General features: G+C 40.0%; 1 protein-coding gene across 1 annotated transcript in view; it reads left to right on the top strand.

Annotated features, from left to right (window-relative positions):
* LOC104608310 (putative magnesium transporter NIPA4) overlaps positions 1–27083 on the top strand; it is a 34739-nt gene extending 7656 nt beyond the window's left edge. Inside the window, exons 2-9 of the mRNA XM_010274260.3 lie at positions 2459–2515; positions 16841–16931; positions 17008–17168; positions 17296–17423; positions 17519–17656; positions 25902–25994; positions 26444–26549; positions 26654–27083. Of these exons, the coding sequence (XP_010272562.1) occupies positions 2459–2515; positions 16841–16931; positions 17008–17168; positions 17296–17423; positions 17519–17656; positions 25902–25994; positions 26444–26549; positions 26654–26760 (881 nt within the window). The 3' untranslated portion in view covers positions 26761–27083. The remainder of the gene's footprint in view (positions 1–2458; positions 2516–16840; positions 16932–17007; positions 17169–17295; positions 17424–17518; positions 17657–25901; positions 25995–26443; positions 26550–26653) is intronic.
* Positions 27084–27434: the final 351 nt, after the last annotated feature.

Raw genomic sequence — 27434 nt, 5'->3', positions numbered from 1 at the left:
GGAGGAGGGGAAAAGGTCTGAGGGTAAGGAAGTGGAAGGGGTTGAGAAGGACGAGGGAGGGAGGAGTCCATTGTTGCTGGGTGATAAAGGGGGTAAGAGAAAGGTGGACATTAACAAGCTTGTGGAGAGGGAGATGGAGGTGGGTAAAACCTTTGGCCTGTTTTTCTGGGGAGGGGAAAGATTTGTGAGGAAAGCCTTCGAAAATTTGGAGAGGAGGAGAAGGGCAGAAAGGGAGAAGAAAATAGAGGTGGAAGGAGGCGAAGCGTAGGGCAAGGGAGAAATATAGGGTGAAGATTCTGTGGTAGTCCTGAAAAGAAAAAAAAGAGAGAAAAGAAAAGAGAAAAAAAAAGGAAAAAGAAAGGTAATTAAGAAAGGAAGACTAAAAGGATGAAAATCCTCTCCTGGAATGTTAGGGTATTGAGGGAGGATAGGAGAAGGATGGTGGTGAGAGAGTTGATTAGAAGGCTTAAGCCGGATGTGGTCTGCCTTCAAGAAACTAAACTGGAGGAGTTTGGGTTACGGGAGAAGTCTGAAAGCTGGGGTTCAGGTGTTGGGGAATGGTTGGAATTGAATGCAGTAGGACTTTCAGGGGGGCTTGGTTGTAATCTGGGACCCAAATGTGTTCTTGAAGGTAGGGGAGAAGGTGGGAGAATTTTCCGTGTCGGTCTGTCTCAAATCAGCATAGGGAGGTGAGTGGAGTTGGGGAGTCACTAATGTCTATGGCTCGAATGAGGAAGGTAGGAGGGAGGAGGAGGAGTTCTGAGAGGAGCTGGAGGAGGTTAGACGGTCTTTGGGGGGGGGGAGGTGGCCCTTGGGTAGTGGGGGGGGGGGATTTCAATGTGGTTAGGAGGATAAGAGAGATGAAGGGAGGCAGGGAGGGGAGAGTTGGTGCGGGGATGAGTAGATTTGGGAATTTTATCGCCAATCCTGGGCTGATTGACCCTCTGCTGTTGGATGACCTTGGCTATATGATTGGGATGTATACCATTATGGAAACCTGAACACCTATGACTTCATGTTCAATAATCAGCAGGTTATTTTAAGGCCAATGTCAACTGAACAAATTAAGAATTATGGTGAAAACGCATCCAAGCATGCTGCTGAATCAAAGAAGGCCCTACACATGATCACCAAGGAGTTTGAGGTAGAGAGCAAAGAGGCATGGGTCATCTATGCTGTAGTAGCCAAATAAGTGGAGAAAACAACACCTGTACCACTTATAGATGCACCTCCAGAAGTACACAAATTGTCAGATTTTTTTTTTTCAGATGTAGCACCGGAAGAACTTCCTAATGAGTTGCCACCAATGTGCAACATCCAGCATGCTATTGATTTTGTTCCAGGCTCCCAACTTCCCAACTTGCCTGCATATTTCATGAACCCAATAGAAAATGTTGAACTTAAAAGGCAAGTTGAAGAGTTGCTGTCTAAAGGTTTCATTCGAGAAAGTCTTAGTCCTTGTGCAGTTCCAACACTTTTAACACCAAAGAAGGAATAAAAAAATAAAGAAGTCAGTATTTAACCACAGTAAATGCATAAATTTTCACAAGGAATACAATAGTTTGGTAAATCTCCAAAGGGTAGTGAGAAAATTTGGATAAGGATTCGACCTTTAAGAAGAATGTGGTGTTGGAATTAGAGAGGATCAATGCTAGCTGTGGTGTTGGTTAGAATTCGGAAATTTCATCAGTTTGTTTAGGTCTTGAAAGATTTTAATAGATTGAAAGGGGGTTTATTTGGGGTTGGGCCTGTCAAGAAGTTGAAGAAAGTTAAAAATGCTAGCAAGAGAAACAAAAGAGATAATTTTCAACCTGTTGGCAACATGAAGTAATCGAGGATTGTCTTTTTTGGTGTCTATTGTTCATTTGTTTGTTTTGATTGATTGTTGGGGCTTTGATGTTTGTTATTTTTTATTTTGGTTATGGTTGTTGAGCGTTTATTATTGGGTTGTATCTTGAGTTTGGGGTTGCTTTTTCTTCTTTCGGGTGGCTTTTGGTCACCTTTCTTGTGTTTTCTTTCCCTTATAATAAATTTGATTTTATTATGAAAAACTAAATTAATATTAAAGCAAAACCATCTTTTTTTCTCCCATGTTTGTTTGCAGAATGACCTTTCCACAGGCTACAAGTTTGGCATTGTTTACTTTGTTTTACGTAATACCTTGTTTTAGGCAATACTTAAGTACTATCAGGTCTTTGAACATTTTTTATTACTATGAACTAGTGCATGTAATATTTTAACTATGTCTATGCCATATGTTCTCATTTTTTAGAGGATTTTTCACCTCGAAGCTGACCACTCAGATTCTCAGAGAGAGAGAAATAATTTCCTCCTTTCCCTTCGCTATATGTTCTCTTGACTGCATGCGTATCTACTATGCAATTTAGGGCAAATTTTTGGCTATCATTGTGTGGCACATGATCTCATTCAAAATGAATATTTGCTTGTTTGTTCACAGGAGTTGGAGGCTATTCTTACTTAAATGAGCCACTTTGGTGGGCAGGCATGATGACAAGTAAGTATACTTCATTATTTTTGCAAATGAATTGCAAATTAATGTAATTCATTGTTTTCTTTTTTTAAAAAATTACAAATAGCAATGGGCCCTCTAATAGCTAATAGTCACGGTGAAAATAATTTTATTAGTTATTTATAGATTACTAGATGTAAATTGCTGCTTGAAATGTGTTATATGTATGGAGTTCATGCTTGGTTAGGTTGTTCTGCTTTGTTATATTGTCTACTTGTGCCTAATAACGACCACTACATGTTTGAGGTTAGATGGCCAATTCTTCAGTGGGTTCTCAAAGAAGAAAACACATAAATATGAAAAAGAAAAAAAATAAAATAAAAACAAGAAATAGGAATCAAGAAACATGTTAACATCCCTCTGGTATCTCTTTTGTCTTGCTCATCAATGGCGAGGGATGAACCATGGTCCAAATCCTTTTGATTTTAAACCTTTGTTGAATAATGCTAGTTTTGTTGATCATTGGAGCATATTAACCCCCACCCCCCCTTGCCTTTATTTTTTAAGGGCTAATGAGAGTTAATGGAGGCAGTCTTGAATTTGGATGACTATGCTTTGCTTGGTACTTCTTAATACTTGGCACATTTAGGTTTGGAATTTGTAGTAAAGGGTGTAAGCAGGGAGAGTAAGGCTGTAACAAGGTCTACTTGAAAGACGGTAGATGGCTCTGGTGAGGGAGAATAGACTGATGGTTCTAGGCCTGGGACAATTAGGGTTCTAGAGTGGCAGAGCTTACGCAAGGATTCTTGAAGACAAAGGTGAGGATAGTCTCAGACGTCTCCTATTTATAGACATAAATGCACAAGTGAGGCGAACTTTCCAAAGTGGGGAAGTTTGTTGGATCTAAAATAGGCAAGACACTTGGAGTGTGTCCATGTGGAGATCCCGGGATTTGGGTTCCTGCCCTTCTCATCAGGGCCCACACATGGGCATTAGTGTAGCTATTTCTCCCTTCTAGATGCTAGCCTCATTATGTTGTAGGAATTTCTTTTTCATGATGGGTAATAGGGCTTTGGCATGGAGTCATGGGATGAGTACAACAAAGTTGTGGTGTTGCGCTGTGATGCCAAGGCAGGATGCCATTGCAGCACGGTAGACCCTTGCTATACAGGGTCAAATCGTGGGGAAAAGTTGCAGCAATGAGGTTTTCGTGCCAGGACTATTGAGCTTGCGATTTGATGGTAAAGTGTTATGTCATGTCGTAGAATTGAGCGCAAGTTGTGATTTTGCAATTTTTGAAAAGCGGGATTGTGATGTGATGAACTTGGGGCCTAGATTGCAGTGTGGTCAGATCGTGGTGATCCATTTGCATGACTCCCATTGCAGTTCCCATGGATTCTAAATCCATGTATTTACATTTTTTTTTTATGAATAATAATAAGTTTATTGATTCAGAAACAAATTAGAGTGAGTTCATACATCATCCCAGTGAGAGGCGCGAGCTGCAGCCCCTCCTTGAAACTTACAAATAAACTAGGAAAGAAAAACAAGAATCACAACTGAGCCCAAAATAATTCTTCCCTATTTACCCCTTGCTTAGCTAACACATCTGACAAGGTATTTGCTTATCTCCCCACCCACTGTACACTGACCAACATATTCCTTGTCAACCAACTAAATTTCTTCATTTCATTCTTGTATCGCCACATAGCCTCTTCAGAATTTTTCAACCAACCCACCACCACTTTGGAATCCCCCTCGATTATTAGTTGTTGTACCCCCAGCTGGTTTGCAAATTGGACCCCTTGTACAACAGCTAAAAGTTCTGCCCTGATGGAATTCCCAATTCCCAAAGGATCTGAGTAGAGCAACAAAATCTCTCCCTTCTCATTTCTCAAAGCACCCCCCACTCCGGATAATCCTGGATTACCCATGCTGCTTCCATCAAAGTTCAACTTAATTGAGCCTTCGGGTGGAGGAGACCAGCTTGTAATTGATTTGGCCTTTAAATCCATGTATTTACATTAGCCCCCTTGCTTATTGATAGAAGTAGTTCTGTTAGTAAGCATAGTCTATTGTTGTGCTGGAAAAGATGGGTCTGGTCATTTCATTGTTTGCTTATCCTAATGTAGATCCCCTGCTTTTTGATAGAAGTAATTATATCACTAAGGAAGGAATGGGTTTTGTAGTTTCGATGTGGGTGAGTTAGCTGCGTTAGGTATGCGATGGGAAGCCCCCCCGTGTGTAAGAGAGCCATAGATATTCTAATACGATGTTTGATATTATTGATGGAATATTTTGATTAATGAAAGGCATTAAAAGGAGCCATTAATGCAATGAAATGATTAAGTGATGTTGTTATTGGCTTGTTGATTACGTGAGCATTAAACAACTGTTGGAGTTATTATGAAAAGCAGGGGTCTACTTTGTAAATTTTCAAAAATGGAAACTGTAGATTGCGATTTTTGTAGGTGTGGTTATTGTGTTGGTGTGACATGTGACGTTGCACGCGTGTGTTGGGTCTATTTAAATAACTTAGGGGTTAAGAAACTACTCATTCAATTTGAAGAGCCTTCAATCCCTTAATCTTCGTCATCTTTATTGCTTTTTTCCTTGATCAATAACAACAGATTTCATTAAATATGAATAAACTTACAAGAAGAGGAGCTAAGGCATCTTAACTCCCCAAAAGTTGGATAGGCACCCAAGCTGATAATAAAAAACAATTACAACTGAGCCCAGAACCCAGAAACCCTACTCACCCCTTGCCTAACTAATCCATCAGCAAAAGAGTTTGCATTTCTCTTTACCCAAGTACACTGAATTTCCATATTCATGATCAGCCATTTGAATTTTCTCTTTCCATTACTGTCTCCAAAGCTTATAAGTGTCTTCTTTTAGCCAATTCACTACAACCACAGAATCTCCCTCTATAATCAGTTTCTTGACATTTAGGTCTTTAGCCCTTTATATCCCTTCCAAAGCTGCTAACACCTCAGTCCTCAAAGAGTCTCCCACTCCAATTGGGCCAGAGAACATAGCTATTACATTACCTATCTCATCTTTTAACACCCCCTATACCTGAGGGCCCTAGATTCCCCATGCTACTACCATCAAAATTTAGTTTGATAAAACCGGGAGGTGGAGGGTTCCATGTGGGATTCGAGGTCTTCTTAATTGAGACTGGACTTGCAATTTCTTTCCATTTTCTTAACATATCATCCGTTGAAAAATCTATGAACTCATCCGTTGTTTTCAACCAGTGTATTACCCTTATATGGATCACTCCTAGCATAGTTTCCAACCCTCTCTCCTTTTCTGAAAAAATCCTTGAATTTCTTTCTTCCCATATTGTCCAACAAACAACAACTCTCACACATCTCCACATGATCCTTGACCTTTTTGTTGGGCAGTTAAAAGAAGAAGAGGTAAACAAGCTTTGCACATTCGTTGGGGAGATCCACCTGCACCCAAACAAAGAAGCAAATCATTCCTAAATATTTTTTGCCAAAACACAGGATATTAGTAAGTGGTAACTAGACTCACTAGCAACTTTGCAAAGAACACACCAGTGTGGAGATAAACAACCATTGGGTCTTTTTCTTTAAAGTAAATCACCTGTGTTAACTCTTTCCAGGAAAGCTTCCCAATAGAAACTCTCAACCCTTGGAGGTATAGGTTGACACCACACTTCCTTGACATGGAATGACAAGCCAATAGGAATTTCCGGTTGTATTAGGGCTTTAAAGGAGGCACAAGTAAAGGATCTGGAAGGAGACAAAGTCCAAATCCTATTATCTGTTTTTGTAAGCTCCAAGAAAACCCCATCAAGAATGGACAAGAGAGTTGAAGTACTTTCCAATTTTGTGTCCCTGAGAGCTCTTCTCAAACCCAAGTTCTAACCAAACCCAGAATTTGAATTTGAGGGAACACGGAATGTGGCAACTGGTTCATTTTTGAAGGTGGAGATTGCAAAAAGGGCTGGAAATTGGTCTTTCAAAGGATACTCCCCAACCCAAACATGTTCCCAAAACTTAATGAGGTTACCCGAGTGCAAGTCATACCTGATCTAAGGAGAAAAAAGAGGTAGAATAGCTTGGATTGATTTCCAAGGTGATGCTCTTTTAGTCATAGCCAAAATCCTAGAGTTCCATCCATTCTCTGCAACCCGTGAATACTACAGATTATCTTAGCCTACAGTTTTTCTTTTTCCAATGAAAATCTCCACAGCCATTTCCCTAGTAAAGCCAAGTTCCTTATATTACCTATGCCTAGACCTCCATCCTGCTTACTCCTACACACCACCTCCCACTTAACCCTATTGTCCTTTTTCTCCTTCCCTGGCTCCCATGGGAAATCCCTCATTAGCTTTTCCAACTTGCTAGCCACCCCTGCAGGCACCTTAAAGATCGAAAGGTAATAATTGGGCAAGTTAGCTAAAGTAGACCTAAATAGGGTGATTCTTCCTCCAAGAGATAGATAATTTTTCTTCCAAGATGCAAGTCTCTTTTCAAACCTCTCAACAACTGGAGTCCAAAAACTTCCTTTTTGAGGATTATCTCCTAGGGGAAGACCAAGGTAAATTAGAGGCCAATTCAACACTTCACATTCCAAAATGTTTGCACACGCAAGGATCTCACTTTCCCTCATATTCACACCTACAACACAACTTTTATCAAAGTTTACTTTGAGATTCGACATTTGCTCAAAAAGTTGTATTGTAAGTTTCAGATTCCTAATCCAATTCATGTCCCCTCCCTCACAAAAGAGAATCGTATCATTTGCAAACTGCAAATGTGTGAGTGGTATATTCTCCCTGCATACTCTCCACCCTTTGATTAGACTCCTAGAATTTTCCCTAGAGATCAGTCTCCCGAAGACTTCAACAACCAAGGTGAACAAGAAAGGAGAAAGGGGGTCTCCTTGTCTTATTCCCCTCAATGCCAGAAAGAAGTCCACCACCGTTCCGTTCACCAAAATAGAGTAGTGGCAAGTCTTAGTACACCCCATAACCCACCTGCACCATCTATCTCCAAACCCAAAGTTGACCATCACCTCTAGTAGAAAGGACCAGTCTACAAATCATAAGCTTTTTCCAAATCAAACTTACGAACCACACCCTTTTCCCTTGATTTCTTGAAATCCTCCACACTCTCATTTGCTATAAGTATTTGATCAGTTATCTGCCTTCCCCTCACAAAAGATCCTTGGTTATTTGATACAATGGTATTGAGCACCTGTCTAATCCTAAGGGACAAAACCCTCGCAATGATTTTATACATACTATTTACTAGACTGATTGGTCTATAGTCCCTTGGATGTGTTGCTTCTCTCATCTTGGGAACCAAAGCAATGAAGGTGGAATTCAACACCGGATTAATCATTCCTCTTCTGTGGAACTCATCAAAGACCAGCATTAAATTCTCTTTCAAAATCTCCCAACAATCTTGATAAAATGCCATCATAAAACCATCTGGGCTTGGTGCCTTTGACCTATCCATAGAGAATATTGTCTCCTTTACTTTCTCCACCTCAAAATTTCTCTCCAACCACTCCCTATCTTCTAAACTTAGGTTTGGCCATTCCATCCCCTCAATCCACACCCTATTACTTAAAGGTCTTCTATAGATGGTTTTGAAATGGTTTGCAAAAGCCCTAGCAATCTCACCCTGATTAGATAAAGTGGTCCCCTCCACTTCCAAACTTGAGATAAAATTTTTCCTTCTCCCACTTGCCATAGCATGAAAAAATTTAGTATTCCTATCCCCCTCCTTCAACCATTTACACCTTGACTTTTGTTTCCAGCTAATTTCCTCCTTGAACAAGTCATCCTCCAATTGTTTTCACAATTTCCACCTTTGTTCTTTGTCCTCCTGTGTAATACAACCCCTCCCCTCCTTCACATCGAAATCTTCCAGTTGTGCAATCACATCTTGCTTCCTTTCTTCTAACCTCCCAAATTCTAAGATATTCCATTCCTTAATTTTACCCTTCAAGAATTGTAGCTTTTTATGGAACCTCATCCCATTCCATTCTACTATAGGATCACTCTCTAGCCACCAGTCCTTGACTTTATTAATAAAATCTGGGTGGTGTAGCCACACATTTTCATATCTGAACGGGGCAGGCCCTATATTTCCCAACTCTTCCTCACCAATCACAATAGGCCAATGGTCTGAAGTTACCCTTGGAAATGCTCTAGAAGTCAAATTACCCTACTTGTAGGTTAGACCATGTATAGTTACTACGTGCTAGAGGAATCTCTTTGAGTTCAAGAACCTCCACAAATTGATTAAATTTCCTCATGCTTGTAGTCACCCTCTGTTTAGGGTTATTTGTTTCTTCTGAAAACCTAACTACATTAAAATCACCTCCTAGATACCAAGGTCCTTCCCACAAGCCCCTTATATCCCCCAACTCTTCCCCTAGATTCCTCCTCTCTCTATAATCATTAGGCCCGTAAACATTTGTTAACACCCACTCAAAACCACCTGCCTAAATTTCAAAGATATGGAAAATTGGCCTATCAACTCCTCCAGTCCTATGCAAACCTCATTCTTCCATAATGTTACTACCCCCTGCAGAGCCCCAAGAAGGGTGCGATAGCCAAACTGATCCCCCTAGTTCTCCAAATTTTCCTAACCCACCTAACATCAAAATCTGCTCTCTTAAACTCCTGTAACATAACTATATTTGGGTTTATCTTTTTAATTGCCTCTTTAATTACTGCTCTCTTCCTAGCACTTCCCAACCCTCTAACATTCCAGTTGACAATTCTCATTTTGTTCTTCTTTTTTTCCCCCCAATTCCAGTAAATCATTACTTAATCCCCTTCCTTCTTTCCCCTTTGACACCCAGATTCTTGTCTCCTCCAATATCCCTCATCAATCTTTCAGCCTCACTCAGTTTCCTCTTCCTCACCTTACCTTCCTCCTACTTTTGCAAGAAAATTTTGAGATCATTTGGATCTTTCAAGTTACACCCAAGTTTCCCCACAAAGGCTACCACAGAATCCTCACTATTCACCTCCCTTACACTTAACTTATTGGACCCTCCTTCCTTACTTGTTCCCTCACGCCTTCCTACACCCTTATTCTCATTTCCTACACTTAACCCATCTGCCATCTCCTTCTGTATGTTATTTTCCTCGAACTCATCCAATAGACTCTTTAAGATTTCCCAGTCTTACATTTCTTTCCATTATCTCCTCTTCCCCTTCACCCTTGTCAAGATCCTCTCCACTTCTACTATTCTCTTTTGTTCCTTCTTCTCCAACATGGGCTTCGTCCACCGGAATGGGAAGGGAATCTGGCACAACAGACAAAGAGCAATCATTAGTAACACAAAATAAACGGACACAGATGCCTGAGTTTTGCTGATTCCGAGGGGGATTGCAAGGACTGGTAATATTATCTGTCATTCCCTGTTTTGGATTGTGAATGTTATCTGTTTCCTTGGCTTGGTTTTGAATAGACAACTTTCCCTTCTCTTGTACAACACAAAGATTACTTCCTTCACCCTTCTGTTTACCCCTTACAGAAATAATTCTATTTTGCTGCTGAGAAGCCTCAGAAACTTTCTTACATATAACCTGCCTAGCATTCTGGTTTTGGCAGTGGAACTTCTGGTTGCAAGCGAAAGTTTCAATCCCCGTGGGTTTGTCTGTGCTCAACTACGTTGGCCTCCACTTCTCTATCAGGTTGAGCCTTCACACCATCACTATTTCGGTTTTCTGCTTCTTCTGTAAAGAGCCACTCCAGATTTAATGTGGCTTCAATTTCTTCTATCTGGAAGTTCCTTTCCCCTACACTTCCTAGGCTGAATGAATCTTCAAACTCTTCTTCCCCTTCAACCTCCTCCAAACTGCAGGCCACCCAATCTTCATCCGCTACCTCCCTCTCAACCACACTAGCTCGTGCATACCTTGGGTTTGGCCGGTCTGAATAGGAATGGATAGCACTATCAGAATCCACATCTGTGCGAGATGCCCATTGCAAAGGGCCCCTTGAGCCATGTTCAGTCCTTCATGACTGTAAGAAACTAGCCCCAGCTACCTTCGTTGGAGAAGAAGATAGACAGAAGCTACCGTCTACAGGCGCAAGCCTCTTCCCCCGATCCACGTGATCACTTAAAATATCACGTAGGTCGGTCTTCACACCAAGAGTTAAACTGCGCCTACTCCCAGTCGGTTCAGAGCAAGCAGTTCTCGGCTTATATTTAATCGACCCACATCCACTCTTAGCCACGCCAGCGTAGGAAGTCGGGGCCTCTTTCGCTCCTATTAATTTGAAATTTTTTGAATTCTTTACCTTAATTAGATTACTTAACTTTTGGTTTTACTTCGCCGACTTTTCAGCTTCCCCATTAGGATTTCTCTGCTTGCCAATACTTCTCACCACCGATTGTATGCCACATGTATACCAGCCTGCCACATCAGCATCTTCGACCTTGGTTCTTCTTCCCCAAAGAGCTGCTTCCACTTCAGAAATCAGCCAGACACGATACCATCAGATAACACTTCAACTGATCTGGGCAGCAACTCTGGTTTCACCCCTGCAATCTTAACCTCAGCAGCGTATAAATCTTGAAGATTAATCTCCTCCAAGGCTCCTCCCAGCAACCTCACTATTTTCTCCAGGTTCGACTCGTTCCAAAGATGAAATGGAAGTCCTATCAACTTGAGCATGAAGCTTCCGGTGGTGTGTTCCAACTCATTCCAAAGCGCCCTCTTCAGAGTCGAACGTGGTGAAGTCCCATTCTCCATCACTTACATCAATGATTGCCTTCCTGTCGGAGAAAGGCTTCAATGCTACATCGGATTTTGTTCCTAAGTTGCACACCACTGTGTCCAGCAATTTTCTCCAATCCTTCACTTCTTTGTTAGCTGTTAACACCATTCTCTTCTCCGCCTCAATCGAAAGTCTTTTAACCCCCATCGAACTAACAATAGCTTCTCCGCAAAGGGAAGTGCTCTGGTTTGTAGTTTCCTGCTCCACATCATTTCTGTCAACTACCAGTTGGTTCGAATGGTTGTGCTCACTAGGCTCCTTTGTGTTTGCGTCTTGTACCTTGTTTAAGCCACTATCAACATGTAACGGATATTGTTGTAACTTGTCTGCAACAGCCAGCCACCCCTATACCTCCTTCCCTTCCGGAATACATACCATCTGTCTCCTATTGTCAAAAAATTCTGTGATAGCAATGAAAAATACTCTCTCATTTCTTCTCAGCTCAACTTTAAATCTCTTCCTGTGCACTTCTAGGGAATTCCTCCAGCCTTCTTTCCTGATAGAGTAGGTTACTCCATCAATAAAGCTTTTCAACCACAGCACAGCTTTGTCACTTAGGAGGACCATCGCCCTCCTTTCTTCTCTGATTTTCAACAGGTTTCTACCTCCAGCCCTTCCAAGATCGAACAGGATTCTCTTGGTCTCAACCTTCAACTCAGTTTTCCACCTGTTTACCTTCTGGAAAACTCCTTCACTTCGAACTCTCTTCATTTTGTTTCGTCATACTGTTTGTTGTATTCTCTGCATTTCTTCTTCTTCCTAATCTCTGGTGGTCATTAACAAGGAAGAAAAACGTATAGATGAAAGTGAGGTTGTCTCTACATCAGCCCCAATGCATGCATTTGAATTGTTTGTGGGACAAATAGATGTTGAGCATTTTTGGAAGAAATCTGTTGAACTGAAAGAAAAGAGTCCAGTGCAACATTCTAGCCTGCGATGCTTGCAGGCTCGTTGGTGTTGCTGGCTCATTGGTGTTGGAGCCGTTGCTGGTTCATTAGTGGTATCGCTAAAAGGAGGGAGGAGGGAGGGGGGAATAGAGTATATGGAGCCGTTGCTGGCTCATTGGTGTTGCAGAACCCACACCTTTGTTAGGGCGTGTGGGGAATTTGGGATATCTGATGAGTATGCATCCTCTATTGGCCCTATGCGTAAATGGAGACTATACCCCAACACAAACGGTAAACGTTGAGTGTTTGCAGGAAGAGATTAGCCCTCTCTTTGACAAGAAGAAAAGGGACACTATTGTTTTTAGGAACTCACTAGCGAACACTATTGCTGGGGGTAAGTACCATTCGCAAAGTGGTTAAAATTTTGGTTTGATAGGAGTGAAGGGCCATTAGGGATGGAAGGAGTCATAAGCATCTCATCACATTTGTACTGTACTTTTATTGCATATTTTTGGGTAGTTTGGAAAGTCTATCGCATGTGGTGATTTTGGCAAGCATTGTGTAGAAACTGCCTTTTCTTAGCATGTTTCTAGGCTACCTGTATGATTAGATGGATGACAGTCTATTAATTAATGAACTATCTGTACACTATTTCTCTTCATGTATGTATGTGAAAGGTCCAAGGTAATTATCATAGTTGTCAAGGTGACGCCTAGACGACTAGGTGATTTTTAGAAGTCGCCTTGCTCAACACCAAGTGTTTTTTGTATTAGGTGCTCACACATGTACACATTATATTTTTGAACACCTCTATATATATTGTATCATTTTATTTTATCAGAATGCATCTTGTTGTATGTTACAACTTTTTTTTATAAAGATAAAATCTTTTTTTACTAAAGCTACGAAAGCTTTTTTAGGTTTGCATTCTAAACCGAGATTGAGTAGAGAAACCAAGGACTCGGTCCAAGTCATCCAAGACCTCTCGGTAAGTTTCTTCTTCTTCTTAAACTTCAGTTGTTCTGTGGTCCTTTTTTTTTCCTATTTTTTGGGGATGAAATAGGGGCTCCGCCTCTTCAACCTCCTCCTCATCCCTCCTTCCTCAAATCACCTTGGTACTCCAGTATTTTATTTTCTATTTTTTTTTTTAAATACTTTTGGAAACGAAACAGGGGCTCCACCCCCTTCTTCTTTAACAGGGGCTGCGCCCCAACTTTCTAAAACTTTCCTATATTTTTTGCACTATTTTTTAATAATGCATTTTTTTGGACGAAATAGGGTCTCTATCCCTTTATTTTTCTCTCCTTTTTCGCAGCATTCTCCCTTTTTGTTAGCTTGAAGTAGGGCTTCTGACACCTTAAACACAGTCCACATCTCTTATTCCTATTTCTCTTTTTTGTTCCATGTCCTCTAACTCCTATGTTTTTTTCTTTTTTTCTTTTTTAAAAAATATTTTTTTGGGTACAAATAGGGGCTTCGCCCTCTTATTTTTCTTGCTTTTTTTTGCTACATTCCTCCTTTTTTGTTGGCCTGAACAAGTATGATGTATATATGATGGAATTTTATGTTTTATTTGAATGAATTTATTGCTAATAACCAATATAATTGTATGTTGGTTAGTATAAAAACTAATACAGTAGCCTAAGAAGGGTAGGGATCTTTATTTTATATTTTCAAATTCCATCGCCTAGGTGCCTTGACAACTATGGTACTTATTACACCACATTATTTAGAACCCTTTATACTAACCCTTTTCAAATCAAAAGAAGGTGAGAAACAAAAAAGTCAGCTGCCTTGTCATGGTAAACAGTGGATGAGCTGTAAAGTTACTTTGTAATTCAACAAGGCTGCCATCGAGAGTTGTATTATTGGGATAGGGTCCTTTGGGAATCGACCCTACGCAGTGATTTAAAAGGCACGCTTGAGGCATGCCTAGGCGCATAGGTGAGGCACATTTTAGGGTAGGCACCTCGCCTAGGTTCTAGGCGCAACAGTTTGCCTTGCGCCTTTGCCCAGGCATGCGCTTATTTGGTAATGTTGTTCGTTCATTCATCCTACTAAAATATCTTCTTAAAAAGCAATTAAAATTATAAAATCATTATTTTTTTTTTGTGTGAGAACTAAGAATATAGGACCCTAACATGGATTTATTTGGGCTTGCCTCGAGGGGCGTGGCACAATGGCGACTTGTAGAATTTGGAATGTAATATGTTTTACATCACATTAGCTACTTGAAGTAATGTAATTGAAGAAAAAAAGAGATTGTGGGCTTTACATGCTTGAAAATGTTTTATATGTTTGATTTTATTTTTAAATTTTCATTTGAATATGCTTTACATGTTATGTTTATGTATTTTAATTTTAGATAATAGGTTTTTTAAAACCATTAATTTTAAAAATTAAGTTTATATTTCTTATTAATATCATGTTTAATATTTTTGATCTTTTTGCATTTTTTTGAACTTTTTTGTTTTTTTAGATTTTTTTTTTTCGTATTTTTGCGCCTTGCTCCGAGAACCCCCTATTTGCTAATGTTGTTCATTCATTCATTGTAATAAAATATCTTCTTAAAAGGCAATTAAAGTCATAAAATCATTATTTTTCTTGTGAGAAATAAGAATTTCAAACCTTAACATAGACTTGTTTGGGCTTGCCTCGAGGGGTGTGGTACAAAGGCAACTCATAGAATCAAGAATGCAATATGTTTTTCATCACATTAGCTACTTGAAGTAATGCAATTAAGGAAAAAAGAGATTTTACATGCTTGAAAATGCTTTATATGTTTGCTTTTATTTATAAGTTTTCTTTTGAATAAGCTTTACATGTTATTTTTATGTATTTTAATTTTAGATAATTGGTTTTTTAAAACATTTATTTTAAAATTTATGTTTATATTTTTTATTAACATAATGTTTAATATTTTTTTGAATTTTTTGCATTTTTTTAAAATTTTTTTGGCATTTTTTTTGAATTATTTAGCTTTTTTGTATGCACCTTTTTTTAAAAAGGCGCGCGCCTCGCACCTCAGGCGCAAATTGGCCCTTGCGCATTTTTTGTGCCTTGTGCTTTTAAAACACGGACTCTTCTCCCACCCTCTTAAATTTCAATGAAATCGAGAAGCAACCTATTAGCTCTTCCAGTGGTCTACTACCTCTTGTCTCCACATTGTCACTATACCCCCTGATGCCCCCCATGGAGGTGAAAAAGACCAGCCTAATCCTCTAGAGCTCCATACACTTCTCACCCACCTTCTATCCCAATCTGCTACTTTTGTTTCCTGGAGCAACACTATGTCTGGATTTTCTTTTCTGATCAAATCTTTTATCACCCTTCTTTTCCTAGCCATACCCAACCCTCTAACATCCCAGCTTATTATCTTCATAGTAACATTTCTAAAACCACCCCTAATCTGTCATCCCTTACTTGGCACCTTTCTGTCTCTCCCCCTGGCATTGAACTCTAAATCTGCAGTCACATCTGATTTTAATCTTTCGACTTCTGTCAACTTCTCCTTTCTTTGACAGTCCTCCTTTTTCCCATTCTTTTTGCCATAAACTTTCACGTTTTCTACCTCTTTAATTTTCAGGCCCAATTCTCTTGCCACTTCATCCATTGGTTTCTTCCCAAATCCTGTCCCTTCATGCTCTTCTTTCTCATTCCTCTGGTTCCCTTCTTGTAATTCCTTATCTTCCTCAAGGTTGGAAAAATCTCTCTACATCAAGGACATACAAGCCAAAGGTGGCTCAAATGTTATCATGGCATGGGCGAAGAACAACAAAGCGGGCTCATGGAAAGACAGGTGTATGATGAGGGAGATCATGATGTTGTCATTGGAGTTAATTTAAGTCGATGATGATAAGTGGTATTTCTGAAATTGGAATTCATAAAAAAAAATTGGAGTTCAATTTTGGTGGGTTCCAAGATCAGCTAATCAACTAGCTGTCGGGTTGGCAAAAACAGGGGCTTTGAAAAATCAAATGTATTGAGGAACTATACCTAACTTTGTAATCAAATTGTTCATGAAAATAATAAAATTCTGTTTGTTACCTATCAACTTGTAGTTGGTTGATTTATTTGATTAGAAAAAGAAGAAAAGCAATATGAATTGAGAAGAGAGGAGACTAACAAGAGTAAAGAGATTGATGGTTTGAAAGAGGACGAAATGTGGGCTACTAGCTGCTGCCTCATTAGCTTTTATATGAGAGTTTTATAAAGATTGTGGAATTACAATACTGTCCCTAGTTCAGTGGCAGTAGTAACAGATTATAAAAAGTGCCCTGCCAGTCTGCTACCATAGATAGCCCAATAAATAAAAATATAGACAAAACAGGCCCAAGCTGGAGTCTATCAACTCAACATGCACAGTTCATTCATTAGGTGATCAACTTGGTTATAGGCATGCATTTATTGATTCACATTGTGTACTGCCTAGGTGATGGGTGATTGAGTGGGCTATATGTGCCTTAATTACTATGATTACCTTTACAGATGTGATTGAACAAATAGTCAACTGTTAGAATATGAGGACATTTTGTCTTCTTCATGAATAATGTTGTTATTGTCTGTAAACTGTTCCAATCAGCGGGTGTTGTTTCTGAGTGGACTTATTGCCTTGCCAATATGAATTACATGTAGTCTATGAATCTTGAGGCATGCTGATGTGAATGCTAATGAGGTGCCTGCTATTGCAACAGTGATTGCTGGTGAAATTGCTAATTTTGCAGCTTATGCATTTGCGCCAGCTATTCTAGTTACTCCTCTTGGTGCACTCAGTGTTATTATCAGGTATGTAGCAAATTTGTGTCATATAGTATCTTTGTTTCTCTGATTTTTGGTTCTAAATAATTATTCTAATTTTCAGTGCTGCACTTGCACATATTATTTTACGGGAGAAACTGCATATTTTTGGAATTCTTGGTTGTGTATTATGTGTTGTGGGATCAACAACAATTGTTCTACATGCTCCTCAAGAACGTGAGATTGAGTCTGTGAAGGAAGTCTGGGATCTTGCTACTGAGCCAGGTATTGGACACAATTTGATATTTATGTGATTTGCCCCATATTTGTGTCTTTCTAATGTTTTTTCGTTTGCTCCAATAAGATGTTTGGCATATTGACCTTATTCTTTTCTTTTTTATGTCTTATGCAGCTTTTCTTTTATATGCTGCCTTGGTGATGACAACAGTTTTTATTCTTATATTCCATTTTATACCAGAGTATGGTCAGACACATATAATGGTCTATATTGGGGTTTGTTCGCTTATAGGCTCTCTATCGGTATGCATTTGGAAATGGTCCTTTTGTTATTGTTTTCTTATACTTTCTGGTTTGAAATTAGTATTTTTTTCTCAGAATTTGTTATTCTCCAACAGGTAATGAGTGTCAAGGCACTGGGAATTGCTTTGAAGTTAACATTCTCGGGAATGAATCAGTTAATATATCCCCAAACATGGGCCTTCACCATAGTTGTAATTTCTTGTGTAATTACTCAGATGAACTACTTAAACAAGGTAGTATTTGTTTTTTGTTTTGTTTTGTTTTGCCTTTCCCTCATTTTTGCTACTTAAACAAGGTATATTTGCTTTCTCATTGATAAGAATGTGTGTTGTGATTTTAATTGCTTATTATGAGATATATGTTTTCCTATTTCAGCAGCCATGGTTGCTTGTGATTTATGATTTCATTTTGTTTTTTTATTAATTTCTTTTTATTGGTGTTTACAAGGAATGCGTGTGGTGTTGGCTTATTTTTGGTTGTTTCATGCATGTTCATTTTATGAATTTTGATTATTAGAGACCAAACACAGATGTTATTATGAATGCTAGTATCCTTTATGGCTGGAGAGTATGGTGCTTTCAAAATTTTTTGGGCTCATACTAGGTCTGATTTTTTTAGATAGTAAATAGAAAGAAATTTTATTGGTTATTCAAAGAAAATAACAAAATCATTTTGAAATGGACAGAGATTTCAACCATGTTAGGTGCATTAAAGAGGAAGATCAAAAAGTCTTGGTAAAATGATGAGAGAAAATTAAAATAAGATGGAAAAACCATTTTGAAAATTTCTTAAATGAACAAGTGTTAAAAATAACATGTACCTTTGTAAAATCAGAACTACTAAACTGAAAGTGGCACTAAACAAGATGAAGGGAAAGGCATTATAACTGATGAGGGGTGATTTGGCCCTTTGCTAACCTAGCGACATGTAGCATTAGTCTTTGCCGCACCTCAGCGCCACACGGATAGACATGTATCTCGCCAAGTCAAGGAGACACACCCCGAAATCAGTTTAGGGCACCTCATACAATGCTCGAGCACCTCGACTGGGCGGCTACCAGCACCTCATCCAGGGCCAACCTGCGGTACCTTGTCGTTACTGGTCCAATGGACCTCGACATGAGAAGCGACCTCCCTCGAGGACTTGTCGACCTATGGTACCTGTCGGTATTGGTCCAAGGGACCTTGGCGTGAGGAGCGACCTCCCTCGAGGACTTGCCGGCCTAACTGAGGTCTAGGTAGCGATCTGCGAGACGTTCTCATCGACTTCCTCTGTGGGCGTCCCACCATTCCTGGGTCTGGAAGCGGCTCCCATACCAAATTTTCTGGAGGAAGGCACAAAAGCCTAGTCTGCATGTGAAACTACCTTTGAGGACTTCGGATCGGCTAGGCATGTCATCCCGGAGATCTCAGACGCAGTGCGTGGAGCTCACGCCAAACAATACCTATATAAAGGTCTCATTTCCAAGTTCAAGAGGTATGCGCAATTTAGCTCTCGCAACTCTCTAACTATTTCGATCTTTAGCTCTCTCGAAAATCTCCAATTCGCTGACTTAAGCATCTGAGTACCCACCCTGGGTAAAGCAGCTCGGGTACACTGATACTGTCCTTTTTTAGGTTGACTTGGAGAACTTGCCAGCTCGACATCCGAGTCACCTTCCAGCAGGGAACTGCCAGATCGCGCATCATCCATTGGCGCCGCTTGTGGGAACCACTACTTAAAAGCCAGGTTCTCAACTTTCATTTCAAATTTGCACATAACGGTAATTAGCTTGGACGAGCCTCGTTAGTTCTGTTCGTGAGGTTGCATCTACAGGTCCATCCCTTCGCGACTAACGTGGGAGTTGGCAGCCAATGGATTGTGCAGTCGCCCTTGCAGGTCGAGCCTTTCAAGGCTCCCGTGCGAGTTGGCGACCTACAGTTGGTAGAGCCACCCCCATAGGTTGGGCTCCTTGTGGCTATCGTAGGTGTAGACGACCATCGTTTCTGAGGGCTGGCACAGTGTAGCCGTGGCACCAACCTATTGTCCAACGCTGACAACAACAGATGTATCGATGATACTATCACAAGGGGGGAAGAATTTGGATGACCAGCCCGAGCAAGCTTTAGCGATTTGGCCCAGATAGTCTCTCAGCCCTAACTGCAAAGCCTCACTGCTGATTGAGCCCTCCATGGCTCCCGTGAGAGTTGGCAGCTGGCTGACTGTGGAGCTGTCCTCACGGGTCGAACCTTACATGGTTCCCTTGAAGATAGGCGACTCGCAAACAGTAGAGCCACCCCCTAAAGGTGAGCCCCACATGGCTCTAGTAGGAGTAGATGGCCGGTAGTTCTAGGAGTAGGTGCAACACATGTGCGGCATTGACCCGCAAATGCAAGCCTGAGAGGGTCACTCTCTCGCGACAAAATAGATGCAGCCGCACTTCGTGCCCAACTCCCAGATGCTTCAAGTGCACCCGCACCACAACATGACTGATAAGCTCGCTGGGTGAGTGTAATTCCGACCTATACACGTCTATTTGAAATTGAATGATAGAAGGTGCATTGAGTAGAAAAGCAACTACAGAATGACCATCCGCTTCGACAACCTGGTCAAGCCGAACTCCATTGGGAAGCTATACCACTTTTAGCTTAAGGCCCCCTCAAGCCCCAACCTTGAAACATGTCGGCAATAGGTAGACTGATCTAAGCAGGTCGACACCCCACTCAAATCGGTCTCAAAGAACGTTGGTATCTCACCGCTGGCCTGATAAAAAAGAGAAATGGAGAAGGGAAGACTTCAAAATTTCCATTCAAGAGGATTTCATACAACCAGTGAAATAGAGAACATGTCGCAATAAACTCAAGTTTCACCGAGCTCGCAGGCTCGGTGTACAAAAATCAGGTCACCTTGGGCCTCATCTTCAAACAAGCTACACTTCGTCGAACTGGCCTCGGCTCGAGTATGGGGGGCAACTGATGAGGGGTGATTTGGCTCTTTGCTGACCTAGTGATACAAGGCAATATTTGCTGCTTGACACCCCAGTGCCACGCGGATAGACGCATATCTCGCCAAGTCAAGGAGACGCACCCCAGAATCAGTCAAGGGAACCTCATACACAGCTTGGACATCTTGGTAGGGCGGCTAGGGGTGGATTCGATCCGAGCCGAGCCAAATAGTTAGATATTTGAGCTCGGCTCGCTAAGGTAGTAAGAGGCTTGAGCTCAATCTCGGCTCGAGTCAAAAGCTCATAAGCTCGAGCTCGTCTTGAGAAAAATGTTTTATAAAAATAAAAAAATTATATAAAAAAATATATTTTATTTGATATTAAAAAATTAAGAATTATAATAATTAGTTATTATTATATATAAAAAATAAAAATATTATATATATAATATTTTTATTATATATATTATTTTCTATAAATTTATATTATTACTACTATTATTATTATTATTATTATATGTATGTATGTATGTAGCTATTTGAGCTCAGCTCATGAGCCTCACGAGCCAAGCTTTATTAAGCTTGAGCTCTGCTCGACCAATAAACGAGCCTGTAAATTGGGCTCGAGCTCGGCTGAAATCGAGCCGAACTGAGCTTTTCATGAGTCAAGCTCGAGTAGCTCGTGAAGAGCTCGGCTCGTGGCCACCCCTAAGGGTGGCTAGCAGCACCTCGTCTAGGGCCGACCTGTGGTACCTCGTCGTTACCGGTCCAAGGGACCTCGGCATGAGCGACCTCCCTCGAGGACTTGCCGACTTGACTGAGGTCTAGGTGGCAACCTACGAGACGTGCTCGCCAACTTCCCCCGTGGGTGTCCCACCATTCCCAAGTCCTCCGGAAGTCAGCTTCCATACTGAATATGCCGGAGGAAGGCACAAAAGCCTAGTTTTCATGTGAAACTACCTTCGAGGACTTCGGACCGGTCAGCCACGTCTTCCTCATTTCCAACTTCAAGAGGTATGCGCAATTTAGGTCTTGCAGCTCTCTAACTCTTTCGCTCTTTAGCTCTCTCCAAAATCTCCAGTTCGCTGACTTAAGCATTGGAGTGCCCACCCTGGGTAAAGCAGCCTGGGCACTCTGACCTTTTCTTGCAGCTCGATTAGGCGACCTCACTAGCCCGACATCCAAGCTGTCCTCTAGCAGGGAGTTGTCAGATCACGCATCATCAATAACCATTGATATTCCAATAGAAATGTGGAAGGGTATGGGAGAAGTAGGCTTATTATGGCTAAGTAAGCTATTTAATAAGATAATGAAAGAAAAATAGATGCCTGATGAATGAAGAAAGAGTATATAGTGGCTATATTTAAGAACAAAGGCAATATACATAGTTGTAATAACCATCAGAGGTTAAACTTATGAGCCACACTATGAAACTTTGGGAGAGAGTAATTGAGCAAAGGTTATGACATGAAATAAGAATAGTAGAGAATGAATTTGAGTTTATGCTAGGGAGATCATGTTAGACAGTTATGCCCTTAGCTCCAATCAGATTGATGTACCTTTTTGACATTTATTGTAAATGATTAAAGTACATAATTGATTCATGTCATTGTGGTGTGTTTCTGTGTAATACCCTTAAACTGGACACTTATGAGACTCGTGTTAGTTTAGAATCTTCACAGCCGTTGGATAGATCTGGGGAGATTTATCCTGCCAAGGCTAAAACTGATGTGCTGCTAAGTTGGTTGGGGTGGCTTGTCTCGGCTGCCAGGGTAGACCTGAGGTACATGTAGTGTGGGTTTTCTTGAAACCCTGAACCAGACCAAAATTCTAGTATTGCTCTGGACCTTAGATATAGATGGGCAAAACTGGAATGTTACACCTGACCCCTAGACTCGATTATGATACTGCACTAGGTGTCGGATTGGGCTGTCTTTAATATGCCAATCAGTGAGATCCTTATAGGGGGTCAAAACCTGGGTATGTTGGGACAGTTCGGGAATTCATTTGAGTGGGTGATCATAGTGACAGGATCAGCCCCTTTGTCGGACAAAGTGAATGATCGGGGATTCACTCTCTCTGATGGAAACCTAAATTGCCGGCAGTTGATTTCAACCGTTGAAATTTGTTTTGCAAAATATATTTATATAAAGATATACATATATATTATGGTTTCAAAATGTTTGCAAAAGGTTTTAATTCCCGGGATTCATGTGAGTAGAGTGCAGCACTGCACCTTGCAGCCGAGGGAGAGGTCCTCTCTTGTTGGGAAGTGAATCATTATGGGTTGAGAACCCATGGTGATGGACTCAGGGGTTCACTGTCTCCTGCAGTGAATTCGGCTATGCCTTGTAACAAAGACTTGGCTGAACCCATGTGGCTGATGTGTAGATTAATGTTTGGGTCTCACGCCATACAAGATAGTCAACTGGGCAGCCTTTATGTGTTTCCATTTGGATCACTTTCTTCCATTTCCTTACTATATCATTTGTTGAAATGTATTGATTATCTTTTCTCAAAAAAAAAAAAATATAATGTTGAAATGTCTTTGAAGATATCAACAGCTTTTACCCAGCTTTTACCCAGTGGGCAGATCTGATTTTTATTGTTTCAATTACTTCCTCTCCAGATCTGCTCTTCTCATTGAAAATCCTCTGATTCCTTTCTTCCAAAATGGTCCAAATTATAGCTGCCCTTGTTGCCTTCTACAAGCATTTTGCCCTTTTTTTGTGTTGCTGCAGAAAATTTTTGCTGAATAAGCTAACTACATCTTGTGGGGGGTCCCATCTGCAATCAAAGAGTGAGAAAAAGTAATCCCAAATGCAAGACACAAAAGAGCAAGAAATCAGTAAATGAGGAAGGGTCTCACCACTAGCCAGACAGAGGATACAAACATGAGGAGATAGGCACTTAGTTGGCCTTCTTTTTTGTAGCAAATCAAAGGTATTGGATCTTTCCAAGGAACACTTCCCAACAAAAGGTTTGCACTTTGGGAGGGATTGGCTTAGACCAGGTTTCTTTCACCGGGAAACTTTCTCCCAAAGGGTCCGAATGGGTAAGGATGCTGAAGGAGGCACAAGAGAAGAGACCATCAGGGGAGGGAGACCAAACTCCACTATTCTCGGAATTTTGATCCAAGAAGTCCCTTTCCAAAATTGAGAGCAGAAGAACTAGGGAGTTACATTCGAAGTCCCTCAAACCCCTTCTAAAGCCAAAATCCCAATTTAAACCAAGCCCTGAGAGTAAGCCAAACCTAGCAACAGGTTCAGTCTTGTATTCTGACAAAGCATAGAGTAAAGGGAACTGTTGTTTGAGGGGTGTTTCCCCCAGCCATAGGTCTTCCCAAAAAAGGATTTTATTTCCACAATCCACATTGCAACGGATAAAAGGGAGAAAAGGAGGTACTCAAAGATTGCTTTCCAAGGGGAATTTGAAGCTGCCTGTGGTGCTAGTTTTGCATCCCAGCCATTGTTTGCTACACCATGGATGCTTTCAATGACCTTGTGCCACACCCTTTCTCCTTCTAGGGGATATGATATCTCCATAGCCATTTCCCTAGGAGAGCTTTATTCCTCTTTACCAAATTCCCTAATCCTAGTCCTCCTTGGTCCTTGCCTTTACACACTTGTTTCCACTTTACCAAATAATCTTTCTTTTCATCTCCCGGTTCCCATAAGAAGTCTCATTATTTTTTCCAATTGCCTTGCAATTTTTACTAGAAATTTAAAGGTGGACAGGTATAGGTGGGTAGATTGGCTAAAGTGGATCTAATCAAGGTGATTCTTCCCCCCCTTAGAGATGTAGCTTCTCTTCCACAAGGCTTCCTAGAAAATCTTTCTATTATGGGTTTCCAAAAACTCTCCGCTCTTGGGTTTCCCCCAAAGGCATGCCAAGGTAATCTAGAGGCCAACTCTTTACCTCACATCCTAATACTCTGGCCAACAAACCAATCTCTTCTGCTCCCAAGTTTACTCCTGCCATACAACTCTTTCCCAGTTGACTTTTAAGCTTGAGACTCTCTGAAAATTATCAATTAGAGCCTTCAAATTTCTTAGTTTGGATTCCAAGCAGTCCTTCCAAAAAATAATTATGTCATCTACAAACTGCAAATGGGTTACCACAACCTGATTTCTTCCTACCCTCCAACCAACCTTTAATATGGTATTTTTAGATCTGCCTTTAAAATCAACCTGCTCAAAACCTCAACAACAAGGGTAAGGGAAGATGGGATCTCTTTGTCTTAACCCTCTTTGTTGTGGAAAAATCTTTAGCCACACCATTGATCAGTATTGAGAAGTGAGCCAAACTGATACAACCTTTAATCCACTTTCTCCACCTTCCACCCAACCCAACATTTTGCAGTAAACCCAGAAAAAAGGACCAATCCACCATATCATAGGTTTTTTCCAGGTCTAATTTACAAATTAAGCCTTTCCCTCCTTGTTTCTTCTTTTCTGCCAAACATCATTTGCCACAAGAATCTGGTCAATTATTTGTCTCCCTTCCACAAAGGCTCCCTGGTTTTGGGAGATTGTTGATGATAAAATCCTCTTGAATCTTAGAACCATGGTTTGCAATATTGACAATATTTGGTGAAATATCCCCGATATATCCCCATTTTCTAGGTGGTGATACGAAATCTTCCGAGAATCTCTTTTCTTCCAAATATCCCCAATATTCTGCCACTATGTCAGTGATATTTCAGATTTCAATGATAGACTCTATATTTAAATTTAACAATTTTAGAATATTATTAAAATTTTTTCAATATTTAATTAAAATCACCAATTTTTTTAAACAATATTTTCCTAAAAGAACCGACAAGGAATTAGTAGTTGGATTGGCTTACTATTTATGATTCACTTACTAAGTCATTATAATTCAACAGAAAAACACATAAATTACAAAAGTTAAAATCGAAAGCAATTGACATAAATAAAGAAGAGATGGCTAAAGACCAAAAGGGAGACAAAGAGAAACATATCTATTGCAACCGCTTAATTTCTTCCTATTTGATTTATACAATTCTTTGTTATGTTTTTTTGAGCCTTAAATGTGCAGTTGTATTTCTTCCAATGATCTTGAAGGTTTATTAACTAATTTAAGGTTTTTAGAAAATTATCTTAATTTTTAGATTTTCCAACTATCTTTAGCAAAATTAGCGAAATATCTCCAAAATTTCACCAACTCTACATGGTGAAATGTTCACCAATATCAATATTATGAACCATGGTTGAAACACTTGTAAGAGAGATCAGATTTTACAATTATGATGGGTCTTTACCAAGGTTCAGCAATTAGCCTTTATTTATTTGCATTGACCATAGATAAATTGATTAAGCATATTCAGGAGGTTGTCCCATGTGCATGTTGTTTGTTGATGACGTTGTTTTTATTGATGAACTAATGAAGGATTAAATGCAAAATTAAGTTCATGTTGTTTGTTGAGTTTTCTAATGGTCCTTGATTGTTGAGTATTCTTAAAACAACTAAACTTATCCTTTGTTCTGAGTACTCTGTACTGAGAAAATGTTCAACTTTTGTATTTAATGGCAGGCTCTTGATACATTCAACACAGCAGTTGTATCACCTATTTACTATGTGATGTTTACATCATTAACCATTTTGGCTAGTGTGATCATGTTTAAGGTAATTCTTTCTACTGGTTCATGTGCATCGGCACTTCTTACTACTTGATTTGCTGTTATATTATTACTGTGATTTTCTAAAGACCTAATGCTTTAAATGCTCAAATGGATTAACTGAGTTTACATAGAACATTGCAAAGCATCTAAAGTTTCTTCTGGTGAGCAATAGTTGCCACAGCCACGAAATTGTCTGTTCAAATACCCCATAGAAGCAAAGGCCACCCAACATGATTCTTTGAGCTTACATCCCATTACATAATTGGAAACAAAATTTCAACAAAAAGAAATTCTACCTAAGCCAGAAGAAAGAAAAAGAAATGGAAAAGAACTTATGAGGTGCAAGGACTCAGTTTGGACTGTATCCAGTTATTTAAATTTAATTTGAATGATCTAGGCTTATAATTTACATTTTTGAACATTGGTTATCATATATGATTTACCTTGATTCAGGACTGGGATAGGCAAAATCCAACACAAATTGTGACAGAAATGTGTGGATTTGTAACAATACTTTCTGGCACTTTTCTTCTTCACAAGACGAAGGATATGGCTGAAGGTACATTCTCATGTGACTGGTTCATAAATTCTATAGTACTAACTTTTTTTTTTTTTTTTGTCCCTTCTTTAGTGGATTGGTATAACAAGTTCATCCTTTCACAGGTCTGTCGACATCCTTGTCCTTCCGCCTTGGTAAGTACACCGAAGAGGATGGCTTTGATTCTGAAGGCATTCATCTTAGACGCCAGGAACCCTTGCGAGCACCGTGATGTATTCTTTAAGTCATCTCTCTACATTGCAATTTCAGGGAGGGACCACTCTGCCATCAACCTATATTTCATCGTAGCTTTGCTTGATCAACCCCATCATGTTCTTTTTGACTATAAATAGTAAACCAAGCAGGGCTTTTCTTTTCTGGATCAAAATGAAATGATGCTATTTCACCATTATGCCGTATTCTCGTCCTTTGCTTCTTCCCCCCTTCCCCATCTATAGACATTTGCAAATATAATTTTGAACACATTGGTTATATGATAGTGTATTTTAAATTCAATTTGCTAAGAAATATAGACTTCCTCACATAATTCATGAATTACTTGTCGTTTGTGTAAACAATATTACAATGATTTATATTCTTTTGGAGGAACAGTTCAAAATATAAATGAATACGTATGGAGGAAAGAGATGTACAAAAGGTTGGATTTGTTGGTCTAAGCTTGAGCCCCAAGCCCCCAACAATAATGAAGAAATGATGAGTATTCTGAATCAATTTGACGCGACGATATAGTGGTGTTTTATTGAATTTGAGTAAATGTAAATCCATAGTTATCAGCAGGCACATTCTGGGCCTCTGGCAGCCCTGTGGCTGTTGTAGTGTTGTTATTGCCTCTTTTGAGTGCATGCTATCCAACTTGTGGCAAAATCATGCAATCCGGGCTAGGCT

The sequence above is a fragment of the Nelumbo nucifera genome, chromosome 1 (genome assembly GCF_055504915.1).
Source record: "Nelumbo nucifera cultivar China Antique chromosome 1, China Antique-T2T, whole genome shotgun sequence".
NCBI lineage: Eukaryota > Viridiplantae > Streptophyta > Magnoliopsida > Proteales > Nelumbonaceae > Nelumbo > Nelumbo nucifera.
The sequence above is the reverse complement of the archived record's forward strand: the minus strand, read 5'-3'. Positions and strand labels throughout refer to the sequence as shown.